General features: G+C 43.5%; 2 protein-coding genes across 2 annotated transcripts in view; both read right to left on the bottom strand.

Moving 5' to 3' along the window:
* Nucleotides 1-843: 843 nt before the first annotated feature.
* LOC132900077 (neuropeptide FF receptor 2) lies at nucleotides 844-2139 on the bottom strand. The gene has a single exon (XM_060942114.1). The coding sequence runs from the start codon at nucleotides 2137-2139 to the stop codon at nucleotides 844-846; it is 1296 nt and encodes a 431-aa protein (XP_060798097.1).
* A 3337-nt stretch (nucleotides 2140-5476) lies between these two features.
* grifin (galectin-related inter-fiber protein) overlaps nucleotides 5477-20979 on the bottom strand; it is a 28222-nt gene continuing 12719 nt past the window's right edge. Inside the window, exons 3-4 of the mRNA XM_060942115.1 lie at nucleotides 5746-5908; nucleotides 5477-5641 (exon numbers count right to left, since the gene is read on the bottom strand). Coding sequence (XP_060798098.1) covers nucleotides 5477-5641; nucleotides 5746-5908 — 328 coding nt within the window. The remainder of the gene's footprint in view (nucleotides 5642-5745; nucleotides 5909-20979) is intronic.

Below are 20979 nucleotides of genomic sequence, written 5' to 3' on the forward strand. Positions count from 1 at the left end.
GGCACTTGAGATTTTTCTATCTTTTATCCATGTTATTGAAACAAGAAAAATGTTCCTCTGGAGTGGGTTTTCCACAAGATTGAAATCCATTTCCTAATGTGACAAAAAAAAAGCTTTGTTTTAAGTAAAACATTGTGAGATCACTTACGAAGACTAGACTTGTATAGTATTTCTTATGAGACTAACTAACAATTAGATACAAATTCAATTAAATGACCTTGTGCTTAATCTTGTCACAGTTGCAAAGTTGATTTGGAATAAGCATGATACACCACGTGGACTTGAATTATCCGACATTTTCCATTTAATATGTAAAATATGTAATCACAGTCAAGGACAATTCAGAGGACAAACAAGACTATTGTAAACAGTACAAATTAGCTTATATATTCCAATTTTGCTGCTTTTATTCTGTATACAACTCCAGCTGGTAAAACTACAAAAAAAAAACACTGACTTGAACATTTATATATCTTATACAATGCTCAGAAAACATGCCCATAGTGGACAATGTAGTGCAGCTATATTGTAGCTTTTTTTTTTTTTTAAGCCATGGATTAAATGTTGTAGTCTTTGCTTGCTCTAGTTTGACAAAGGGTGATTAGTCATTTATGCACAGTTGTGTCCGTGGTGGCACCACAAGATCATGAGTTCAAATTACATGTCACCAAATCATAATTCATACCCAATGCAAACTGACAGTTTTCCATTTTTGAACAACTAAAGTGTGAGAGGAGAACAAAGTAATTATGCTAATCATGCTCGCACCAAAACCTTCCCACACATCCCGTTCCATGACCATATTTTAATTCAATGCTGAAGAGCAGCCTGTTATACCACAGATTATAGGTTCTCTACTGACAGGCTGTTGAGGTCAGGTGTGCTCCTTGACTCTATCTTCTCAGACAGGCTTTGAAGAGACAGCATCTGGTTGAAGTCCCCTACACTTGTGTGAGAGCACCAATCCGAGAGTGTTTCCTCAGACACCTGAGCTCCTGTCTCCTGCCTCTGGCTGGATGTCTGACGCTTAAAAAGGAGCAGTCTTGATAGCTTGGTGGAGCTTGAAGTGCTGAGGAAAGACAGCATCTGCTGGTTGTACTTGGACTGGATTACCTTGGCAGAACGGTGAAGATCCCCCAGGAAACAGTAGCAGATGGGGTTGAGGCTAGAATTGGTGAGACCCAGCCACTGGGCGAACGGCCGGGTCTGTAGGATCCAGTGTGGGGTGTGTGTTTCATGGTCAATCAAAATATCAGTCACATACAGGGGCAGCCAGGAGATGGCAAAGAGTAGGACCAGGGTGACCACCAACTTTGCAATCTTCTTCCGCGTCTTCAAACATGATGCATACATCACCTGACTGTGAGGGTCAAAGTCGCTGAAATGCCGTGATGCCCTCCAGAGCTTCTGTCCCGTAAGGAAACTGATGGTCAGGTTAAAAGCCACAGGTATGCAGTAGAGCGTGATGAAGAGGAGCACGTTATACACCTGCTTGAGCCTCATCTGTGGCCACAGCTCTCTGCAGACAGGAACTGCAATGTTTATCAAACATATTTCATCCAACTTGATCATGAAAAGAAGCGGGGAACAGATGCTGGAGCTCAGAATCCACACAATGCTGATGGTAATGTAAATCTTTCTCTGGGTGAAGTAGGAGCGGGCATTCAGTGGGCTGTGGACACTGTAATACCTGTTCACGCTGATAACCGTCAGGCTGAGTACACTAGCTGACACAGAGACTGCCTGGATAAAGGGCACTGCCCTGCAGAGCACATCCCCATACACCCAGGCTGTGTAGATGGTATGGCCCAGGGTGATGGGCATGCAGATGCAGACTACCATCAGGTCACAGACAGCCAGGTTGATCAGTAAACTCTTTGTAGCACTGACGCTCTGCACCTTCCTGTTTCTCTGGCTGGTGAGCATCCGAATTGCCATGAGGTTTCCCATGAAGCCAACCAAAAATGACAGCGAGTACATTACAGTCAGTGAGATAGTGGTTGGCTCCTGGATGGTCAATAATAATGTTCTTTCCAGTTCTTTGTTCTGGTGAGGGACCCATTCACTGCTCTCCGCTCTGATGAATGAGCCATTTATTGACATCATTGGACTATGGAAATTGTATTCAGAGCAATTCATCTTTAAGTTTTAATCAAGTTAAACAAAATCTCCACACATCCCCAAGTGCTCAAGCTTGTGGCAGGCTGAGATGATACAACTGTACCTTCAGATTTTGAATTACAATCAAGCCTCAGTACACGTTGCTGTTGCCTTCCATCATTTCACGTCCTGGCAGTCACAGAAGTGTACTGAAAGCAAGCTTTCCACAATTTAGCCAGCTGCCCTACAATAAACCAAAATGTTAGATGGTACAATTTTAATACATGTTTCAATGTGAAAATGTGTGCAGTTACATGCAATAGTGACTGGCATGGTGCCTGTGGAGTAGCATTTACTTCATCGGGGTGCTTTTCCCACTGATCACTCATGATGCTTCAAATCAGTAGCGCATAAAGAACCCCCTCTCCCATATATATATATATATATATATATATATATATATATATATATATATATATATATGGGAGATAGAAACAAGACTGCTCATGAAAAGCAACTTTTGCAATGTTTTCCCTCATTGGACAGTAATTAAAATGACACACAGCCACTTTTAATTAAGGTGCTGGTTAGAAAAGTGAGTACATACCATGATGACTGCGGGAAATGTTTCCAGTAAGGGATACATTGCTGGTCCAGCTTTTCTCCATGTTTCAGTCTTCTGAGAAAGGATTCTTTCTACGTGCAACCTCTGTATGGCACAGTTGAATTATGCACGTTTTCCTTCGAGAGAACACTCACTGCTGCTGAAAGTGATGCATCTGGCTGTCCGCACACCTCTCTCTCTCTCTCTCTCTCTCTCTCTCAGTCTCTGTGTGTGTGTGTGCAGCTCAAGCTGCTTATGCGCCTGTGCAACTCACTGAACAGAAGCTCCATGAGTCATGATTGTATTCCTTTTTTTCATTCATTTTGCAGGCGTTCATTGATTCATTCTTTTTAAAAATGTTATTCGTTTGTCAATTCTAATAAGTCCACATTACGAATTATTTCCAGTTCTAACAGGAGCAGACCGTTCCAAGTCACAAGGAGCAGGCTACACAGAGTTTCTACACTACATCAAATCACACATGCATCTATTGTGAAACGGTCATCTGCTATCAATTATAACAAAATCCCAAGTATAATTAACATATGGTGCTGAAGATACATGACCAAATCTTTGTAGACATCTGATCAGAATATCCATATGTGCTTACTGAACATCCCATTCCAGATTTTTTTGCTGTTATAATAATAGGCTCCATTCTTCTGGATAGGCTTTTCACTAGATTTTGGGGCGTGGCTGTGGGGATTTGTGTTCATTCAGCTACAAGAGCATTAATGAGGTCAGGTGAGGAGGTCTGGGGTGCAGTTGGTGCTCCAGTTCATCCCAAAGGTGTTCAGTGGGGTTGGGGTCAGGGATCTGTGCAGGACATTCGAGTTCTTCCACTCCATCCTTGGCAAACCATGTTTATATGGAACATGCTTTGTCTACAGCAGTATTGTCAAGCTGGAACAGGTTTGAGCCTCTTAGTTCCAGTGAAGGGAAACTGTAATGCTCCAGAATTAAAAAAAAAAAAAATTCTAGACAATTTTATGCTTTCAAAGTTGTAGCAAGAGATAATGGTCAGGTGTCCACATAAGTACTTTTGGCCATATAATGTAGATCAGAGGTTTAAGGGTTTTTTTTTTGTTTGGGCTCTAAGGCACATCAAAGGTCAAACCAGATTTTAAAGGCACACCAACTTAAAGTGGGTTATCGATTATAAAGAATGCTCTGTTAATTCAAAATATAAAACTAGGTGACTGTGATTATGCAACGTATCCTAGCAACCATGTTGATAGGTAGTGAATTAATGTGACAAGCGTGCATGGAAGAAGGAGTCATGAGATGGAAATCTCAGCTTCTCATGAAATCTCCTGTGCTCTATACATTGCACAGATCTAGGAGAAGCTGTTTTATTTTACTACATGATACATGCCTATCATGAATACTGGCCAGTGGTGATCAATTACTGTAGGAGTCTCAGCTGTGGTGGATCATCGTTATTTGGCCCCTAAAACTCTCTAAGCTTAAAGATTAACAGTTTCAGTGAGTCTTTGTGCTCGGAACATGGAACTGACAATTAGAACAACCATGTTTTCTAGTCACTATAAATAATACTCCTTCTCCAGGGGCCTAATTTATTTTCAAAATCAAACTGAGAATGGGACTAAAGCCCATTTAGATTTTAAAAAATTGTAAAAGTTAAATTAAGTGATGCCCTACAAATATTTTAAGTAAGAAGCACCAGTTGGGAACCGCTGCCGTAGATGGCACTTTCATACAAGCTGAAACCCTTCAAATGTTTTCAGAGCTGGTACTTTCAGAGAATCAGAGATAAAATTTAATGATTATATTTATGTAAAACATTCAAAAAATGGCTTGCATTGATGGTCAATTTTACCCCTATGTCTTTTATTAACACCTTGTCATCTTGTGTTTATGGATCTTGGGGAAGGTGTTTGTGAATTAATCTATAATCTGTGTAAAGTGATGTGTTTCCTTTGGCACTTTGATATGAGGATACTTCAGAAAGTTCTTGGCCTCACCCAGAAACAAGGGGCATAACTCCCATTTGGGGGCATAACTGTATACTATAAAACCTTATATCACTGTCCACAAAAGCTCAACTGAAAGAATCAATCAAAGAAAAAAAGGAGAGGAAAGCTTTGAGCTGTTGCTCCAGGACAATGCGCCCGTCCACACAGCACAGATGGCAGTGGCAGAAGCAGCCAAATGTGGCTTTGAACTGTTGCCCCATACACCTTATTCACCCAACCTGGCACCGTCTGAATTCTATCTGTTTCCCAAACTGAAATCCAATTCGCATGGTCGCCATTTTCAGAGTAATGATGAAATCATCCATGCTGTTGAGGAGCATCTGGAGGCTCAAGATGTGACCTTCTTGCACGAAGGGATAGTGAAGCTTGAACATCGGTGGACCAAGTGCATTGAAATTAAAGGAGACATAGAAAAATAATGTAAGAACAATCTTTCTCCTGTGATGTATTCTGGGTGAGGCTGAGAACTTTTTGAAGTACCCTCATATCTTAATGCATATGATGTGATATTCCCATGTTGCTCTTGTGTAAATATTTTAAAGCAACCATGTTCACATCAGTTATAATCTGGTAATTGAACTCGACATGTCTGAGTCAATTATTATTCACACTGCCATGAGACCAGCAGGAAGAGCTGAAAAATCACCATTATTCATTATTTAATTCCTAAAATTGTCAACACAAACAAGTCAATAATTCAACTATAAACAAGCAAAGGCACATTTCAGTTAATGCTTCCCAGAAGGAAGATTTCAGCCTCTATTCTATCACAGTTTTAGTAAAAATATTTCTTGGTGATCTCCACAGAGAAGATGTCGATATCATTCATAACCTGGACTTTGCTGATGGTCTTCAGTTCCTTTAGGCGATGCTTATACTGCATGATCTTTGTGTCATCAATGTGAACATGGAAGTAGTCTTCGTCTGAATCAATTTCAATCTGGTTGTGGGGAAAATGGAGAAAAAACACTGCACTCATCAGTTTCAAAAAGGACCTTATACATGTAGATACATGGTATGGTGATCATGACTGTTTTCCTTCACCTGAAAAGGCTCATCGGTGCCAAACGGGAAGGTGGTGCATCTCTCTTCCTGCCCCCAGCGGTTTGCGAGGAAGGAGTTGCAGACTATATCTGATTCAGTAAAGCGTGGATTGAAATGAAAGGCTATTCTGTCATCTTGATCACAGAGGAAATTGATCTCAAACCTTGGTGAGTAAGAAAGATACATTAGTGATGAGGTAGGGATAATTTAGGACAGTGTTTCTCAACCAGTTTGAAGCCAAATACTAAATAGCTCAGGATGTTGTAGGGTCCCAAATCTGGTAGCTGGTTTGCCGAACACTTTTCAAGTGGAATAAATACATTTGTGGGTAAATTAATAAGAACAAACCTTTATTTTTGTCACATTCCTCGTCTGCATTTAACCCGCGTGTGCCCGTGCGTGCACACAAACACATGCATACATACACAGAGAGAGAGAGAGCAGAATAGAGTGGACAGAATAAATAAATATGTTTGTGGGTAAATAATATGGATCTGTGATGCCTGCATGATGCTGGAAGAGAAGAGCAGGGAGGATTGAGAACAGCCGTGGTTTGTTTACACCCGATACTAAAACTTGTAGTGTCCTAGCAACCATTGCAAAGATGCATATAAAAAGCCCAGAAATTCCTCCTTACCGGGGCAAAAACAATACAGGATTTATTTTGTAGTGTCCTGATCCCCAGATCTTTAACCCAGCCACATATCAAAAGTTGTTCTCCTTCATGCTCTTCCAGGTTTTCATCTGTGTGTCCATGTAGAACAATGTCTGCAGCACCAGATAGTTTGAGATGTCAGGGAACTCAACAGATGGATAATTTTCCAACTCAATGAATGAATGAACAACTTTATTTAAACATGATAAGTTGATCAGCAGAGCTGGTGGGGTCGTGCATGTACAGGTACAAATAATTAAATATACAAAAGATTAAAAATATACACAATCTTAAAAAAACTTAATCTGTTGAATATCTGTTAATATCTGTTAATCTGTTCACATTAAGTTAATTAATAGTGTGCATAACTATTATCCTTGTATGTTAATATCTGTTAATATCTGTTAATCTGTTCACATTAAGTTAATTAATAGTGTGCATAACTATTATCCTTGTATTTAGTTACGGCTATAATAAGATCAAAATTTATTCTACTAATGTCAAATTTAGGTAGTAAATTTTTCTTTTATAGGAAAAATCCTTCTTTGTTAGCGTGTAAGGATCTAATCCCATTGAGTGGTTTCTATATCCACTTCTTTCAAGTGGACTTCTTGGTTTTAATAACTTGCTTGTTTGCTGAACACAAACATGGCAATAAGTTCTTGTGTGAATGGACCAGACTCCACTTTTGGATCATTAATCTCTTTTGACTGAGAATGCCCTGCATGCATGGTTTTATATTGGCTTCTGGCACATCCATACAGTTTTAAATACAATACTTACAATTAAAAACAGCTTGTTTTGTTGTATTTATTTAATTCCTGGGCTCCCATCTGTAACAGGGAGTGATTTTGCATTCCATTAATACACTTTACAGTAGATTATTAGATTCTAATAGAATAGATGAGCCAAAATAATTGGGGATCTTTTTTAATGAGTCCTGAGTCGTTACAAGTATGAATAGGTGGGCCTTAAAGGAGATACGCAGAGCCTTTATTTTTAAATAAATTTCTGAGTGGATAGTATCTCCATCCTTGACTCTTGTATGCTGCATACATGGGAATAAAAATATATATTTTTTGAGAGTTAAAATTGACCGCAAAGTTGGCATTCGAGTTGCCCCGCTGAGCCAGCCAGCCCTGAGCATGTGACGGCACAGTGTTAACTGGTTTTAAGGCCGAGGCCTTTGACAGCTATAGACCAAAGTCATATAAATAAAAATTTATGGTGAAAGTAAGAAATACCGTTACCGACTTGCTCAACTAAGACTGATTTGACTTAATTGATTGTGGGTTGACTCTCATTAAAACAGGATAGGTGTTATAACTTATGCAACATACATGTACAGTGATGCTTGAAAGTTTGTGAACCCTTTAGAATTTTCTATATTTCTGCATAAATATGACCTAAAACATCATCATATTTTCACACAAATCCTAAAAGTAGATAAAGAGAACCTAGTTAAACAAATGAGACAAAAATATTATACTTGGTCATTTATTTATTGAGGAAAACGATCCAATATTACATATCCGTGAGTGGCAAAAGTATGTGAACCTCTAGGATTAGCAGTTAATTTGAAGGTGAAATTCGAGTCAAGTGTTTTCAATCAATAGGATGACAATCAGGTGTGAGTGGACACCCTGTTTTATTTAAAGAACAGGGATCTATCAAAGTCTGATCTTCACAACACATGTTCGTGGAAGTGTATCATGGCACGAACAAAGGAGATTTCTGAGGACCTCAGAAAAAGCGTTGCTGATGCTCAACAGGCTGGAAAAGGTTACAAAACCATCTCTAAAGAGTTTGGACTCCACCAATCCACAGTCAGACAGATTGTGTACAAATGGAGGAAATTCAAGACCATTGTTACACTCCCCAGGAGTGGTCAACCAACAAAGATCACTCCAAGAGCAAGGCGTGTAATAGTCAGCGAGGTCACAAAGGACCCCAAGGTAACTTCTAAGCAACTGAAGGCCTCTCTCACATTGGCTAATGTTAATGTTCATGAGTCCACCATCAGGAGAACAATGAACAACAATGGTGTGCATGGCAGGGTTGCAAGGAGAAGCCACTGCTCCCCAAAAAGAACATTGCTGCTCGTCTGCAGTTTGCTAAAGATCACGTGGACAAGCCAGAAGGCTATTGGAAAAATGTTTTGTGGACAGATGAGACCAAAATAGAACTTTTTGGTTTAAATGAGAAATGTTATGTTTGGAGAAAGGAAAACACTGCATTCCAGCATAAGAACCTTATCCCATCTGTGAAACATGGTGGTGGTAGTATCATGGTTTGGGCCTGTTTTGCTGCATCTGGGCCAGGATGGCTTGCCATCATTGATGGAACAATGAATTCTGAATTATACCAGTGAATTCTAAAGGAAAATGTCAGGACATCTGTCCATGAACTGAATCTCAAGAGAAGGTGGATCATGCAGCAAGACAATGACCCTAAGCACACACGTTGTTCTATGAAAGAATGGTTAAAGAAGAATAAAGTTAATGTTTTGGAATGGCCAAGTCAAAGTCCTGACCTTAATCCAATGGAAATGTTGTGGAAGGACCTGAAGTGAGCAGTTCATGTGAGGAAACCCACCAACATCCCAGAGTTGAAGCTGTTCTGTACGGAGGAATGGGCTAAAATTCCTCCAAGCCGGTGTGCAGGACTGATCAACAGTTACCGCAAACATTTAGTTGCAGTTATTGCTGCACAAGGGGGTCACATCAGATACTGAAAGCAAAGGGTCACATACTTTTGCCACTCACAGATATGTAATATTGGATCATTTTCCTCAATAAATAAATGGCCAAGTATGATATTTTTGTCTCATTTGTTTAACTGGGTTCTCTTTATCTACTTTTAGGACTTGTGTGAAAATCTGATGATGTTTTAGGTCATATTTGTGCAGAAATATAGGAAATTCTAAAGGGTTCACAAACTTTCAAGCACTACTGTACATGCATGCATTTTCACTGGTAAAATGTAAAAGGCTAATTAAATAATCAGACAAACTGAGACAATCACATTCTGAAGCAGATTAAATAATCTTATACCGGTAACTTAAACACATAATACAAGTTACATGTATTAGATTAGATTAGATAAAACTTTATTGATCCCTTTGGGAGGGTTCCCTCAGGGAAATGAAAGATTCCAGCAGCATCATTATAGATAAATAGAGAAAAGAAATAGAGAAAACTTCTCATTATCTCATCTCATTATTTCTCTAGCCGCTTTATCCTGTTCTACAGGGTCGCAGGCAAAACTTCTAGATAAATTAAAAAACTTCTAGATAAATTAAAATAAATTAAGTTTTTACATATACAAATATAAAGAATAAGATATGGGGAAGAGGGGGAGGGGGAAGTGGGGGAGAAGTGGGGTTAGGGTAAGTGTGTGTGTGTGGGGGGGGGAAGCAGGAAAGATATTGCACTTTATATTGCACATTATATTGCACATTGTCCAGTATTGCTTATTGTTAGGCTAGGCTACTGCTCCTTCCCATCTTCTGTCCTCCTGTTACCCCTCCTCCCCCCCAGAGAGGAGTTGTACAGTCTGATGGCATGAGGGACAAAGGAGTTTTTGAGTCTGTTCATCCTGTACTTGGGAAGGAGCATTCTGCCACTGAACAGGCTCCTCTGGTTGCTGATGACGGTGTGCAGAGGGTGACTGGCATTGTCCATGATGTTCAATAGTTTGTCCATAGACCTCTTCTCTGCCACCGTCACCAGAGTCCAGCTTCATGCCAACCACAGAGCCGGCCCGCCTGATCAGTTTGTCCAGCCTGGATGTGTCCTTCTTGGATGTGCTGCCCCCCCAGCACACCACGGTGTAAAACAGGACACTGGCGACCACGGACTGATAGAACATCCACAGGAGTTTCCTGCAGATGTTAAAGGACCACAGCCTCCTCGGGAAGTATAGCCTGCTCTGTCCCTTCCTGTATAAGTGATTGGTGTTGCAAGTCCAGTCCAGCTTGCTGTCCAGCCACAGCCCGAGGTACTTGTAGGAATCCACAGCCTCCACCCCGACTCCTTCGATCAGAACTGGTCGTGACCTTGGTCTGGACCTCCCAAAGTCAATGACCAGCTCCTTGGTCTTCGAGGTGTTGAGCTGCAGATGGTTCCTGTTGCACCACACAGCAAAGTCCCTCACCAGGCTCCTATACTCCTCCTCTCTGTCGTCACTGATACACCCAACGATGGCTGTGTCATCGGCAATCTTCTGAATGTGACACAGCTCCGAGTTGTAGCAGAAGCCCACGGTGTATAGGGTGAAGAGAAGAGGGGCCAGCATCGTGCCCTGGGGTGCTCTGGTGCTGCTAATTACAGTGTCAGATGTGATGTCCTTCAGCCTGACGTACTGCGGCCTGTCAGTGAGGTAGCTGGAGATCCAGGTGACCAGGCAGGGGTCCACTCGCATCCTGTTCAGTTTGTCCTGAAGCAGTAGGGGCTGGATGGTGTTGAAGGCACTCGAGAAGTCCAAGAAGAGGATCCTCACTGTGCCATTTCCCTTATCCAGATGCGAGTGGGCTCGGTGTAGCAGGTAGAGGATAGCGTCTTCCACACTAACACCTGCCCAGTACGCAAACTGCAGACAGTCCTGGGCATGCTGTACCCGGGGTCTGAGGAAGATCCGCTCCAACATCTTCATCAGATGTGAAGTGAGCGCCACTGGTCAGAAGTCGTTCAGCTCTCTGGGCTGATTCTTTTTGGGAACTGGAATGATACATGATGTCTTCCAGAGGGTTGGCACTCTCCCCAGCTGCAGGCTGAGGTTGAAGATGTGTTGGAGTGGTTCGCCCAGTTCAGCAGCGCAGGTCTTCAGTAGTCATGGACACACCTTGTCCGGGCCTGCTGCTTTCCTGGGGTGAAGCTTCCTTAGTTGACCTCTGACCTGGTCTGCAGTAATGCATAGAGGAGTCTGTGTTGAGGTGGGGGAGGAGGGGGCTGCTGTGATGACTGGGGGAAGGTGTGTTGAGGGAAGAAGGAGAGATGGCTGCAGTGAGGGAGAGGGTGGGGGGGACGTGGACTGGTTGAACCGATTGAAGAAGTCATTCAACTCATTCACCCTCTCCAGTGTCCCCTCAACAACTCTGGTCTTTGTATTGTGGCCTGTGATGGTTTTCACACCTTCCCAGACCTCCCTCATGCTGTTCTCCTTCAGCTTCTGCTCCACCTTTCTCCTGTAGCTGTGCTTAGCTTCCCTCATGCAGTGTTTCACCTCCTGCTGTGCTGCTTTCATCACCTCCCTATCCCTGCTCCTGAAAGTGGCCTTCTTCCTGTTGAGGACAGCTTTGACTTCCTGTGTTACCCATGGCTTGTTATTAGGGTAACACCTTACAGTCTTAGCGGGGGAGACCACGTCTGCACAGAAGTTGAGGTAATCTGTCAGACAGTGTGTCAGCCCCTCTATGTCCTCACAGTGTGGGCTAAGCAGCACATCCCAGTCTGTGATGTCATAGCAGTCTTTGAGGGCATCTTCCATTTCAGGGGACCACCTCCTGATGGAGCTAGTTGTTGCAGGCTGCCTTTGAACCGGGGGGGGGGGGGGGTGTACTTCAGCTTTAGAAGAACCAGGTGGTGGTCAGACTTCCCTAGTGGGGGGAGGGGTGTGACTCTGTATGCATCCCTCACATTAGCATACAGCAAGTCAATTGTCCTGTTGTTCCTTGTCAGACAATCCACAGCCTGGTAAAAAGCAGCCAAAGTAGAGTCCAAAGTAGCATGATTAAAGTCCCCAGAAATGATCATAAATGCCTCAGGGTGCTGTGTCTGCAGCCTTGCTGTGACAGAGTGAATCCTCTCACATGCAGCGGCTGCATCTGCCTTCGGAGGGATGTAAACACAGATGGTGATCACGTGACTGAACTCCCTCGGCAGATAATATGGCTGCAGGCTAACGGCTAGCAGCTCCAAGTCTAGGCAACATAAGACTGTCTTTACGGAGATATGTCCCGGGTTACACCAGCGGTTGTTAACATAAATGATGAGTCCCCCACCTTTGCTTTTCCCGCATGTGTTAGTGTCTCTGTCGGCTCTCACAGCAGTGAATCCCCACAGGTCCACGTTAGCATCCGGTACAAGGTGTGCTAGCCATGTCTCCATAAAGATAAATAAGCTGCTCTCCCAATAAATCTGCTGGTTGTTCAGAGTGGAAAGCTCGTCGACTTTATTCGGCAGCGAGTTCACATTCCCCATGATAGCGGAGGGAATGGATGGTTTGTAGTGCCACTGGTTGTCCACTAGCCTAGCCTTTAGCTTAGCTCCAGCTTTGCAGCCCCTGGGTTTCCTCCTCAGCTCCGCCGAGATGGGGTGTCGTATCCCGGCTCGTCCTGTTGTTTTCAGGGCCAGCAGCTCCTCTCTCGAATAAGTGAGAAAACTGACTCCTGGTTGTGTGTTAAAGTTAAAAATATCCATGTTATATAGTTAAAAACACACTATGTGTAAGGCCCTATTAAAATAGCTGCCTTATGGCTTTCACTAAGGTCTTTGCAACTTCTAAAGTTATTGTATAGCTAATTATATTTCATCATTGAGAATACTGCAAGTACCATAGTGCAATGTTTTTTTTTTCCTTACTGTGACTTACCAAATGTTGTCTGCTGTAATGTTTATGTTGTAACCAATCCTATATAGGTTTAGTTGTAATGGTGTGCATTTGGACCAATGAGAATGCAGGACATAGGAATGTCGAATCTGCCACTGCGGGGGGGTGGAGGAAGAAAAAGAAAAAAATGCTTATGGGTCAGGGAGTGAAGGGAGTGACCGGGTTTTGTGTTGGAGACGTCGCGAGCCTTGGATGGACAGAGTAAGCTAACCGATTAAGCTGCTGGCCTGAGATGTAACTAAGTGCAGTCAGCATTACGGGAGAGAGAGTTTGTAAACTGTCGGGTGTGAAGGCTAGCAAGCCAATGTGTGTTTTTTTTTTCCTAGCTGCGTGAACAAGTTCGGAAGTAATTCATGCCAGGCAAGTAAAGTTCCACATTTTGGAGGCTGCGTTGTGGATTACATTTTTTGTTTGCCCTTTCATGTGCACCAACGTAATGGGCCCCAACGTTATGCTTGCAAGCTGGGTATTCATTGACTGATGGGACGGATATTGTAAATATGTGTGCCTGTAGGGCGTTAGTGTTCATTTGATTAAGTGAAAGTAATTCTACAGGTGTTCTCTAACCTTTTATTTTATTTTATAAAGGTTTACAGGGTATGTTGTGTGCCAGGTTTATTGGCATATTTTATGTTCATTTCGGTATACCAAAGGTGACAAAGTGTACTTGTATTTTATACCATCACCCGTGGGCATATATTTTGCCACACCCCTATACCGGTTTTCATTTATTTATTTTTTTTAAGACCCTACAAAATAAATGTCACCCATTGGTTATATTTCATGGCAGAGTGGTGTTGCATATACTTAATAATTAAATTTCTGGAGATTTACATAGTGTATGTCAGGACTACTGGTACAGTATTTCTCCAGTGGAGGCACTGCGCAAGTTGTTCATTTAAGGCATAGGCCTACTGTTGTAAGTTTAATGGCAAATTCCCTAACTGCAAATGGTAGATGGAAAATCCAGTGAATTCACCATCTATAGCTGAAACCCAGGATCCTGTTAGTGTTCGAGTGTAGCTTTAAAGTAGGTATGACACTTTAAAGGGGTTACATTTTGGAGGCACCGCTGGGATATCCTGTTTACCATAGAGGGATTTTTTTTCCCTTTTTTCCTTTTTCTCATCATTAGTGAAATTCAGTTGGTGTTTTCATCTAATTTTTCACACATAATGGAGCTTACTAAAGCTGTTGATTGGAGTCGAGAAGCGAAAGTTAGCCTTTCTCACGCTATCGTTATTAGTGATGTGCCCTTAGATGTAGTGAATGACACTATTTCGAAAGTTTTGAGCACAGTGAAAGTATTTGGGCGCACTGAAATACGGGGACGATGTGGAGACAGCACTGGTCTCAAACTTCTTCTACTAGTGGAAACTAGCACAGATTTAGAGTCTGTCACAGTGCCTTCAGAAATAGGCATTGAAGGAGAGGCAGGGCCTTGGACTGTGCATGTTGTTAAAGGTCTGATTGCAGAGCCTGAATCAGATTTCCACTCAAAACTGATGGCACTAATGCAACAAGAGGGTAAGACCATGGATGATGTGAGGTCTATTCTGTCTGATGCATCCGGTCCAAAACCTGACGTGAACATGGATTTGGTGACAGCTATTGGTAGGCTAGTGGACAAATGTTGTCAGGGGCCCACTGATGGGCCTAGTTACAGAAAGTTGAGACTGTTTTCGGGACTGAAACCTGTCCCAGCGGGTGAAGAGGAGTATGACGCCTGGATGGAACAGGCTACCCAAATGATTAGTGAATGGCAATGTAGCGATGCAGTTAAGAAACAGCGCATTGTGGAAAGTTTGAAGGGACCTGCTGCTGACATTGTCAGATTTTTAAAGGTCAGCAATTCCTTGGCTACTGCCACTGATTACTTAACTGCTTTGGAGACGGCGTATGGCACGACAGAGAGTGGGCCAGATCTCATGGCCAAATTCAGGCATACTTACCAAGAAGATGGAGAAAAGCTGTCAGTGTTCTTGTATCGACTTGATAAGCTACTGCACCAAGCGTTGTTAAAAGGGGGCATTGGCGCTGAAGGCATGAATAAAGCACGAATGGAGCAATTGATTAAAGGTGCTCTACCCAATGACATGGTTGCTTTGCGTGTTCGAATAAGTCACACCCTAGAAGCTCCTCCTTCTTTTTCCCAGTTGATGAAAGAGGTGAGAGAAGAGGAAAACTGGATTAGTGCCAGAGAAAGCGTGAGAACAACAGCCAAAGTGGCTACCCCTGTCATTCCTGGTGCATCTGCAATGTCTGGATTGGACAGTCTGAAAGAAGAGGTCAAAGAATTATCTTCTCAAGTGTCAAAACTGTTGAGCGTAGCTAAGGTGATGCCTAGCTCTGATACACCTGCAACGAATGCAGGCTCTGATGTTCGAGTGGCAGAAGCTGCTGCTCAGAGTGGCCTGCCACGAGACAGAGCTGTGAGACCTCAACCAGGCATTTTCTGCTACAAGTGTGGCGAAGATGGGCACACAATGAGAGAGTGTCAGGGCTCGGAAGACTTGAGAAAAGTCAATCAGAAGTTGCTGAAGATGCATAGGAGGCAGGGAAACTCAGCCGGAGGTCTGTGAGGGAATGGCACAGGGCTCCATGGGAATCACGTTCCACCAATTGCTCCTCTGCTATTAATGCTGGCCTACCCCCAGGCTTAGTGGGACCCACTTCTGTTGTACTGGTACAGGTAGAAGGGATTTACACGAGAGCTCTGCTAGATAGTGGTTCTCAAGTGACTATTTTGTACAGGAGCTTTTATGATACTTACTTGAAACATTTAGCTATTCAGCCTGTTGAGAACCTTGAGATATGGGGGTTAAGTTCACACAAATACCCTTATGACGGTTATCTTCACATCCGGCTAGAATTCACTGAAAATGTGACTGGGGTGCCCCAGACAGTCGATACTTTGGCTTTAGTTTGCCCCGACCCTGTGAAAGATGAAGGTATAGCTGTTCTTGTTGGGACGAACACCAGTTTAGTGAAAAGGTTATTTGACTCCTGTAAAGAGAAAGCTGGGGAGGGTTTTCTAAACACCTTGACCATTCATCCCCTTGTCAAAGAGGCTTACCAAGCCCTTGGCCAGGTGGATGTCTTAGCAGAAGATATCGAAAGTGTGGAACAGTATGGTTTACCAAAGGCGAGCCCTTAACACTTCGGCCTGGTCAGCAGCGGTATGTTACTGGTTTAGCCAAGTTCCCTGGAGATTTCAATGATGAGTTGGCACTCATAGATCAGGTTAAGGACATGTCTCGCTCTGATGAGATTCAGGTCAGACCCGAAGTGCGTTCTGCATCAGTGGTGTGCAACAAATGCATCACAGTGATTGTCAAGAACATCTCCACTAGAGAGTTGGTTCTGAAAAGAGGAACTCCGCTTGCTCATGTTTTCCCTGTTGCACTGGTTCCCCAGCTTATTGCTAAGACTCACATGGAACCCCCTACCTCACTCAATGTAGATTCTTTTGATTTCGGAAACTCCCCAATGCCGGAAGATGCAAAATGGCGTCTATGTGAGAAGATGTTAGAAAGAAAGGATGTCTTTTCATGTCATGAGTGGGATGTTGGGTGTTCCAGGAGTACTAAACATGAGATAAGACTGACAGACACACGCCCCTTCAGAGAGCGATCACGGCGCTTACCACCTGCTGATCTGGAAGATGTCCGGCAATACCTACAAGAACTTCAGAGGAATGGCATCATATCTGAATCCCGGAGCCCTTACGCATCGCCAATTGTAGTTGTTCGTAAGAAATCCGGAAAAGTCCGAATGTGTGTCGATTACAGAACTCTGAACCAACGAACTATACCGGATCAGTATACGGTTCCAAGAATTGAAGATGCTCTACACTCAATGACCGGCAGTAGGTGGTTCAGTGTTTTGGACTTGAGGAGTGGGTATTACCAAATACCAATGACTGAGGCTGACAAGGAAAAGACGGCGTTTATCTGTCCCCTGGGCTTTTATGAATTTGAACGCATGCCTCAAGGGATCTCCGGAGCCCCAGCGACTTTCCAGAGAGTTATGGAACGTACCATTGGAGATATGAACTTTATGGAAGTCCTGGTGTATCTGGATGATTTGATTGTTTTTGGCAGAACCATTGAGGAACATGAAGAAAGGTTGTTAAAAGTCCTTGATAGGCTAAGGCAGCTGGGCCATAGAAGGTTCACGCTGCACGCTGCATGCTGCACGCTACACGCTACACGCGTGTAAAGAAAAGTGGACAAACGTAGCATGACTTGCTCTGGGCCATAGAACGGCGTTCACGTTGCACGCTGCACGCTGCACACTTCACGCGTGAAGCGAGAAATGAACATGCACACTTTTTTCTAGGCGTGAAGATGGAAATTCCAGTCAATGCATGCGGTCACCGCCGCGCCAGCCAATCAGAACAGGTCTAGGGAGATAACTCTATGCTTTCAGGGGAAAACTTCAGAAAAAATATAATTGAATGGTATAATTGAAAAATAGTTCTTCATCGGGATTGTCAAGCAGATTATAGAATGTTCGGTGAAATTCACCACGGGTTTCTCTCAGAAGGAAGTGTTCTCGGCTCCAAATTCTTTTCCTTTTTCTCTTCCTCTGTCTCAGTAAAAGCAGAATGAGGCAATCGTCGTCATCCGAAGAGTCCATATTGTTGGTTACTCGGTCAAAGTAGAACAGACGCAACACGTGAACATCCAAGCATGAAGTTTAATGGCCCAGGGTCCGGTTCTTCACGTGAACGTGTAGCGTGTAGCGTGCAGCATGCAGCGTGCAGCGTGAACCTTCTATGGCCCAGCTGCCTAAGGGATGAAGGTCTGAAACTGTCCCTTGATAAATGTCAATTTGGCCGAACCTCTGTCACCTATGTGGGACACATAGTGTCCCAGGATGGAATTGCAACCGATCCATCAAAGATAGAGGCTGTCATATCCTGGCCCAGGCCTGCCACAATGACAGAGCTCAGATCCTTTTTGGGATTCTGTGGCTACTATCGATGTTTTGTGAGGGATTTTTCCAGACTGTGCCGCCCCCTTAACGAACTACTCCAAGGGTATCCATCTGGTTCCCGGGCCAAGAAAATGCAAGCTGGAGAGGCTGTTAACAGTAAGACCTTCTTCAAGCCCTCAGAACCCTTTGGCTCCAGGTGGAGTGAATCCTGTGAAAAAGCTTTCAAAGAGTTGAAGACTCAGTTAACACAGGCCCCAGTGTTAGCATTTGCTGACCCACAGAAGCCCTACATCTTGCATGTTGATGCAAGTATAGATGGGCTTGGAGGAGTTTTGTACCAGGAACATGATGAGGGGCTGCGACCGGTTGCCTTTGTTAGCAGAAGCCTGTCTCCATCCGAGAAAAACTACCCTGCGCATAAATTGGAGTTTTTAGCTCTAAAGTGGGCCATGGTCGACAGACTACATGACTACTTGTATGGGGCATTGTTTGAAGTGAGAACTGATAACAATCCATTGACCTATATTTTGACATCAGCCAAACTTGATGCTACTAGCCACAGATGGTTATCAGCATTGTCTACATACAACTTCAGTCTCAAATATAGGCCAGGGCACAATAACATCGATGCAGACTCTCTGTCAAGACGCCCACATCCAAGTTTGTCCGCTGGCAATGAATGGCATGAAATACCAGTCCCGGGAGTACGAGCACTTTGCCAGTCTGTGTCTACAGGGGATGAACTATGTCACCTCCCTTATCCCTGTGTCATCCAACAGGTTGGTGCTCATGTGTCTGCTCTGCCCAAAGCCTACTGTCAAACTACCACTGTAACGACAGACCCGTTGCCCAAGTTTAGCACAGGTGAACTCCACGCGGCACAGCATGCTGATCCTTGCCTTGGAGCAGTGTTGCTTGCTGTACAGCAGCGGAAATCTGCTAATGACATCCATTTAGACCATTCAGACCTTCGACTTTTCAAAAGGGAATGGCACAAACTGTGCATTGACCGAGGCTTACTACACAGAACAGTGAGGTTGCCTGGCGGACGCATTAAGAAGCAACTTGTGTTACCCAAAGAGTTTCATAGGTTTGTATTGAAATCTCTGCACGACCAGACAGGGCATTTGGGTGTTGACAAAACATATGCTTTACTCCGTGACAGATTTTTCTGGCCACGTATGAAAGCTGATGTGGAGTCCCACTGTAAGACGTGCGGGCGGTGTATAACACGAAAGACTCTCCCGCAGAGAGCTGCACCGTTATTTCATATGCAAAGTTCAGGGCCTCTTGATCTTGTATGTATTGACTTTCTGTCACTTGAGCCCGACAGCCGTAATGTCTGCAATGTGTTAGTGGTAACAGACCATTTTACGCGTTATGCGCAAGCGTTTCCAACACGGGATCAGAAAGCAATAATGGTGGCAAGAACACTATGGAAGAAGTATTTCATCCATTATGGTCTTCCCACACGTATACACTCAGATCAAGGGAGGGATTTTGAAAGCCAGTTGGTGAAAGAGATGTTAACAATGTTGGGCATCATAAAATCCCGAACTTCTCCCTATCACCCTCAAGGTGATCCACAACCAGAAAGGTTTAACCGGACACTTTTGGATATGTTAGGGACGCTTGAACCAAGTCAGAAGCACAAATGGAGTCAGCACATAGCCCACCTTGTGCACGCATATAATTGTACTCCGAATGAAGCCACAGGATTCTCGCCATACTTTTTAATGTTTGGTAGAGAGGCGAGACTGCCGGTGGACATCTGTTTTGGTGTTTCGGCCGATGGTACATCTTCAGTCTCGTACAACAAATATGTATCTCGAATGAAACAAGAACTTGAAGCAGCCTACCAGTTGGCTAATAGTTCTGCTGCCAAGCTGAATCAAGCAAACAAAGAAAGGTATGATCAGAAAGTGCGTTACCACAGCTTGAGCCCTGGTGATAGAGTTCTCATACGTAACCTTGGCTTAAAGGGGAAGCATAAGCTATCTGATCGCTGGAGTTCAGTTCTTTATGTGGTTGAGAGTCAGATGCCCAACCTTCCAGTGTATCGACTGACACCACTAGATGGCAGTGGACCTATGAAAGTGATGCATCGAAATCACATTCTTCCTTTAGGGCAAGAGGTTCGATTGAATGCTGAGAGTACTCCAAAGCCTGTTTGTTCTCCAAGAACCATTAGACAAAGGAAAGCCAAGAAACAGTGTGTACCTTCTGCACAGAATGCTAACCCCTCTTCATATGAACTTCCAGGAGAATGTTATTCTTCAGACTCTGAGTCAGAGTTTGGATACTATCCTGGAGATTTCATTCAGACCGAGACTGCTGGTCCGGGTGTGCAGGGCTCAGTGCTTTTAGAACCTAATGAGTCTGCCATAGGGACCACAGGGACAGATGTTAGGGACACTACAGGTGATTTGCCAGTCGTGGAGTCTGAGTTTACTACTGATGTGCCTTTTACCGAATTTCCTCCTATTGTTGAACTGTTGGAAACAGACAGTCAACCTGCCGAGTCTGAGGACAATGAGGGTGACTCTATAGAGCCAGATGGGGAAAGGGTAGACAGAGATTTGAAAGGAAATGTAGAGAACCAAGACTGTGATTCAGATATCATGCCTACTGAAGATTTAAATGTAGGCAGTGTTGACCTCCCGTGTAGAAGATCACAGAGGGAGAGGAAGCCTGCTGAGAGATTTACTTATGATTCTTTAGGGGAGCCCACTAGGGAAACTGTGTTGACTTCTAAGAGTTGTAGGGACCACTTGGTTACTTCCAAGACTGTTCAGTTCCCAGATCACTTCAATAAGTTACATGCATGGTGGTGTACATCTCAAGCTTTATGTGAAAACTGCATTATGTCCCCTGTTCGTTCACCTTCTCTTACTGTATAGTGCGGCATCAGCGATGATTCCCCTTTGTATGGGTTAAAGCTGGCCCTATAGAACAGCATGGGGGCATGCTATAATTTGGTGGGGGGAGTATGTAAGGCCCTATTAAAATAGCTGCCTTATGGCTTTCAC

Source organism: Neoarius graeffei, chromosome 16, assembly GCF_027579695.1.
Source record: "Neoarius graeffei isolate fNeoGra1 chromosome 16, fNeoGra1.pri, whole genome shotgun sequence".
Lineage (NCBI taxonomy): Eukaryota > Metazoa > Chordata > Actinopteri > Siluriformes > Ariidae > Neoarius > Neoarius graeffei.